General features: G+C 45.7%; 1 protein-coding gene across 1 annotated transcript in view; it reads right to left on the bottom strand.

The window, feature by feature from the left end:
- Window positions 1-350: 350 nt before the first annotated feature.
- Window positions 351-6275, bottom strand: part of CHL1 (cell adhesion molecule L1 like) — a 154719-nt gene continuing 148794 nt past the window's right edge. The window contains exon 25 of the mRNA XM_019655509.1: window positions 351-3906. Coding sequence (XP_019511054.1) covers window positions 3690-3906 — 217 coding nt within the window. The 3' untranslated portion in view covers window positions 351-3689. The remainder of the gene's footprint in view (window positions 3907-6275) is intronic.

Raw genomic sequence — 6275 nt, 5'->3', positions numbered from 1 at the left:
CTGGGTGTCTCAATTATCCATTGGCCTTGTTTGAAAGTATGCCATATTGGACATTTTCTTGAAAAGTGACATTTCTGCCTTGTACTAAAAGCAACCAGATGAATATACATTCATCTTAATTTGACATTAATCCTAAGTATAGAAATTATTGCCATCTTACATTTTGTAATGTTGTGGTATTACATGGTCTGTTGTAAATCTAATCATTCAAATCAAAATACTTTTTTATACCTCATTTATACTTCCTCAATTTATACTCCTTACAGATATTCCAGGAGCAGAGGCAGCAGAAGAAAAGGTTGATATGTAATTTCTGATCCTTCTCATCTGGACAGAAAAGAATACAAACATTTTTAGAGTACATGAAGTCAAACTTTTATTCGGAAAGTTGAGTTTCATGTGCAGTGAAAATATTTTTAAACCATACATATTCATAAGCATCATATAAACATCACCTACAACACAGACACATTTTAATAAAGTTCTACTATGAATATTAATCTAAGCCAAAAAAAGAATAACCAAGTAAACCAGTTTTACATACCTTGTATCTCTTTTGATGACATAATCGAACAATTTAAGATACAAAACAGAGTAAGCTTTGGCTGCACACTACTCGTCTCACTGTGGGAACAACAGGCTAGACGCTACCACACATTACAAACCCAGCCCCTTTATAATCGATTCAGTCAGTACAAGTACCACATTGTAATGGCATGTAAACATATTTAGGGTTTCAATTGGCAATTATGCTTTAAACGCTTAGAAAAACACACCAGCGTTTCTCATTATTGGTCTCTCATTAGCTCATCTCTTCCATGAATATAAAATAGGGAAAAAAATATCATTTGAGACCTCCAGCATAATTTCATTGTGCTTTACATTTTTATAAACATGGGCACATCTAAAATATCAGATGCCTTCATACCAATAGACTAAACCCACCAAATTCACATTTTCTTATAAACACACATGCAAAATCAGTGAAGAACACTTTTGTATAGCAAAGACCCTGCTTAATTTTCTTCTGATCAAGTAATTTTCGATGGCATGTGCAAATCATACTGCTCATTGAACAGTCGATTTCATTTCCTGTAGATTTGTTTTTTCTATAAAAATATATTTATGTGCTCACAGGAAAAAAATTGTGTTGGTGTGCGTGGGGTGACTTTTCGATACATCATTAAGATTCTAGGTTTGTTTATGAAGTTAAAAGGCATCTTAGCTTTTATCGTTTTCAAATTGTAATTCATACAAAAAAACACCCTGTGACAAAGATCAGGTAACTGAGATAACATTAGCACTTTGTAGTTGAGACAGTTTGAAGCAGAGGGGACAAGCAACTCGCCTAAAGCTTTATGTACAAAGTCAGTGCTGGAACCTGGGAAAGACGTGGGTTTTCCCAGCCCATGGGCAGCTCTCTAGGAAGTCATCCCACCAACAGTCCTTGAGGTTAATCACAATCTACTGCATTAAAATAATAGCGACAGTGGACAAAGGCGGTCATGGACCCATTCCTTCTGCGCAGACAGTTCCCGGTAGAAGCTAAATGGTATTGAGAAACGAGAATAGAGAGAGACGGCAAAAGGCAGTGTCATGCGATCTTATGTTTCACATCCGTTAGTTTTGGCCATTCGGAAAATATGAGGACATTCTTGTTACTCAGAGGCTAACGGGGAGCGCCAAGATCGAGGAAAAGCGGACATTTCATTATTGTGTTAATTTCTAACTTAAAGATTATTACATTTATAATAAATCTGCTCCTAATGGTTTTTTGACATTCTTGCCAATTTGCACGATTCTCTTGAGACCCTTTTGGGTGATGACAAAGAAGAGAAACTGGAATAATAGCAGAACTAAACTCAAAAGGCCCAACCTTGGCCTCATCGCCAGCTGAGTACCAGAAATTCCTTCCAGACAAGTCAAAACGTGGTATTCCTCCCTCCAGAAAAGCTGTTCCTTAGAAATCAGGTGGAGATGAAGCTGCAGATGCACTGGTGGGCGTGCGGATCCCACTGTCACGGGGTGAGGGCCAGGGTACCTTCCCCGCTGGAAAAACTCCCTTTGGGGATGTGGGCAAACCCCGAGCCACGAGGCATTGTTGAAATAAGACGTTTGTCTGCTGCCTATGCATTTGGACGTGGGTCACTGCATTGACCATTATAAGCACCACTAATTTTGGTCCACAGGAAACAGAGTGGGCTACAGAAATCAAAGTCAACGATTTAACAAGATACGCCCATAGCTACAGTTCAAAAACTAAAGTGAAATCTGTGAGCCAATTTCACTTAAACGTAACTAAGAATTTTGTGGTAAGGTTAAAAAACGTTTCCATAAAATGAGAAGTTGAATGCTGAATTTTACTGACATGCACGCACAATCCTTCCTACTATTCCTAAACCATTTCCATGTACAATTTTAGAAGGGCTAGTAGACCACATGCCAGGAAGTAAATTTCCCGAATTTTTACTGACATTGACAGAAGGAGAACACAGAAAACGTCCCACCCTCAAGATGTTTAAAATGGGACTCAGGCAAACATATGTACAGGAACTTCGAGTGTAAACAGGTTTTCCTCGGGGGCTGGTGTAGAGCACACGCAAACAACGAAACTTATTTTGAAAAATAGGAAAACATTTCCCCCAATATTTATATGATATTTTATTTCAAGGCTGTTGGAAAAGCAATAGAAGAACAAAAACCAAATGCTTTGTACAAAGCCTCCCGCTGGGGAGCTCACGCTATTGGGCGCGGCCCCGGAACGCCAGAAAGCGGTATCGCACTATTCTATCTTACTATTTACAGACATTCTGTTAATGTTGTCTCATGTCCAAATAAAACACATCTATACTTTAAACTGTGTCAATATAATATGTACAATGCATTCATGAAATCTATGTGCATACCATCCTATAAACACAGAAAAAAGGAAAAGCGGCCAATTGAGAGATGGCAACATTGACTATGTAGAGTTATCACACGCCGGCACCACAAAGAACTCATGCGTGTTCTTTCACAAGATAACCTTCCGACCACGGCCGTCACTGCAGCTGAATTTAGTCCAAGGAAACCCCCCAAAAAACAAAGGCCTTTGCAGATGTCATAACTGACAGAAATAAACGGCGGACGTTGAAACTGAAGAAGTTAGAATTCTGTTTGCACAGGACTGTTCTGGGCAAGGAGTTAGAGCTCAATAAATACCAGCTGATTGCCTACCTAAGATGACTAAACATTTAAATAATGCATTTAGACTGCATGTGCTCAGCGAGCGGCCTTAATGGGACACTCGTGCTCCTCTTCCAGCTTAAATAACCGGTGGCGTACCATCTTTTAACCTGTCAGGAAGCAAAGTCACTCCGACCGTTCTCAGGGCCGACACACGTGTGCACACAGGGGCAGGAGGGCGTCACGAGTGTGCAGGGCCCTGGCGAGCCCTCGGGTGCGAACTTTGGATTCAGTTGAGGTGACGCTAAATACAAGGTTTGGGCTGTGTTCTGCATTTCAGCACCTGGAAAGAAGCCAGACAAAAGCCACAGGCCTGTCGTGCTCAGTGCTTTGTCTTCCAAGGCAGCGCCACGTTCCTCCACGTAGCGGCAGGCTGCTGGCGTCTGCACGGACCCTTCTCCCCATGTGTTCCTGTCCCCGCGTGAACGTTCTGCGACACGGGCGGCTGTCCCTGCGCGCCGCGCTCACGCTCGGAGCGGGAAGGCCGTCGAGGAGCCGGCGCTGCCCTCCACAGACCCCTTCTCCTTCGGCCCCGCGTACGCCCCGATGAACGAGCCGTCCTCACCGAACAGGCCCTGCTCGCCCTCTCCGTACTCCACCAAGCTGTCGGCGCTTCCTGTGGCCTGCGTGTCCCTGGCGAGGGACCGGAGGCTTCCTTTGAGGGGTTTCTCGTCACTGTCACTAGAAAAGAGGAAAGGAATGGTTCCACCAGGTCCAACATGAGACAGGCACACAAAGCGAGAAGCAACACAAGCGCTAACTAACAGTCTTGTAATTTTCGGGAGGCTCGTGCTAACATCAAGGACAGATAACCCTAAGTGACACTTCCACAGATGCGTTTGAGGCGTCACAGCCTTGGTGTCCTCCTGAGGAGCTGAGGAACATCGTTCACAGCACTCCCGGTTCCCTGCCCACTGGGCGCTTCCGCGGGACACGCCGACGTCAGTGTGTTCACACGCAGAAGCACCCCTTCCTCCGCGTCCCTGAACGTTAGACTCCCAGTCACCAAGTCTTGACTTTCTGTCTTTACCCTTGACCCTGTCCGTTCCTCCACATCCCTCCAAAAATGTATTTTTGTTTAGGTTACTCAGTCAAATTCTGTTTCCTGTAACCAAAGGATGTCCTTTAATACAGTTTAAGAACTCAGGTTTGTTAAATTTAAAAACAGGGCTGGCATTTTTAGCATAAACACTACGCGTATCCTATATTTACGGTTTGGGTTTTACTCTTCAGCAAAAGCAACTCCAAGTTAGTAAAATGTCTATAACACGGCACGGCCTGCTAATCCCTGATCAAGCTTTTTTCTTTTTCTTTTTGTAAGTACCAACGACTCTACACTTTGGAAAATGAAGAACATAGAAAAAGAATCATTAAGACGTGACCAGCACTTCATAACACTGGTGGTGTCACCAGTGCTGCTCATCTGAGGTCCCGTCCCCAGCACTCCGGAAGCACTTCCCTGCCCTCACACCAGCCTGCGACTCACTTTGGCCACAGGAAAGGGGCAGGGGTGGCACGTGTCACTTCTAAGCCAGCGTTCAAATCGCCATGTCCTGTACCCCTGCGCTGTGGTGGTCTGACCGCTCCACCAGCCAGTGCCCTGAAGTGACAAAGGTGACCAGCACAGCCTGTGTCAGACCCAGGACGAGACAAAGAACCACGTGGGAGTTGCTTTGACAGAAGCGAAGGTCAGGCTGTCCTGACTGATCTGGTCACTGTGGCAGAGTTCACCTTCTACAGTTATAAAAATAGCAACAAAATCCCAACATGTGGCACTCACTGGCTTCGAACCAGGTCACGGTGGTGACAAAACCATTAGGAGAAGCTGGAAGGATGAGACCGTGGCCGCAGGGGCACAGTGTCCAGGAAAGCTGTCTCGTGGGATGGCTGGGAGATCAGATCACTTCCTGAGAACATCGCGTAGGGAACGTGGGTGGGAACGTTAAGTGCTTTGAGGGGGCAGCTGGGGGCTCAGGGGACGGTGTCACCTCTTTTGAAAGAAGCGTCGGAGCACGACGGATGTGTTTTTGAACAAGGCACTGAGTTTTCTTGCCTATAAAATTAAGTAATATTTGTCTTTCAAAAGTATTTTAAACAGTTGCTGTAGGTTCACAATGGCCTCAGCCTCCTGAGATTTGAGCCACAATTTGTAAATTCCCACCTCTCCCCGCCTCCTTCCTTCTTCCCAGTTAATGCTCCTTATTCTGGAAAGAACTTAAAGTGATTTTTCAAGAAACATAAAAATCTAAAGAGAGTGTTTGCTCAGTTGAAGAAAGAAGAATATGTCCCGAGCAGTCAGAGCCTCTGACGAGGCTCGGCTGTTCGCAGCTGACCCAGGACAGCCACTCAGAACACCCCAGGTCCCTGGGGGCAGGGCTGGGCCAGTCGGCCTCTGACCTGACAGATTCTGGTGTGGCCAGTGCCAGCAGCCACAGGACCTGGGAATGGCAACAGCTGTCTTGGCTGCGGTTCAGAGGGTCGACTGGAAATGATGGCAACCCAGGCAAGAAGCGTTAAGGGATGGAGAGTGCGGGAGAAGGGGGCAGAGGGAGGGGACAGCAGGACAGCGAGAGAGGGTGACACGTCCGAGAGCTACGTGTCTCACACCAGATTTCGTGCAATTTCCCCACTTGTATATCCTCATGAGGCACTCATGGTGCCCAGGGGTTAATGACAACCACACTTTTGCAACCTCTGAGCTGCTCTTACGTGTTTCTGGATGACCCTTTTCCAGACTCCCTCCTAGGCAGAAATAGCAGCTCCTTTTCTGCTCTGTTATCCTGTTTCTCTAATTACAGGTCCTGGCATACAGAAGTGTTATCCTCCGCAGACCACACTCACCTGGGGACAGGGTAACTTTTACACTTTTGCATGTGCACATAGTAGGCGCACACAGTACATGTTTGTGGGTGTAAATCCATCACAGCCCGGGATCATAAGAGCCAAGCAAAAGAGCGACTGCAAGATATCCAGCTACCCATAGAGACGGTCAGTGCCATTCGCCAGCAGGCAGGGCTTCGAGGACGTCCCCTGGCCTCTGCCTGCCTGGT

Source organism: Hipposideros armiger, unplaced genomic scaffold (assembly GCF_001890085.2).
Source record: "Hipposideros armiger isolate ML-2016 unplaced genomic scaffold, ASM189008v1 scaffold_241, whole genome shotgun sequence".
In the NCBI taxonomy this organism is placed as follows: Eukaryota; Metazoa; Chordata; class Mammalia; order Chiroptera; family Hipposideridae; genus Hipposideros; species Hipposideros armiger.
Note: the sequence above shows the minus strand (reverse complement) of the source record. Positions and strands in the feature narration are given on the sequence as shown.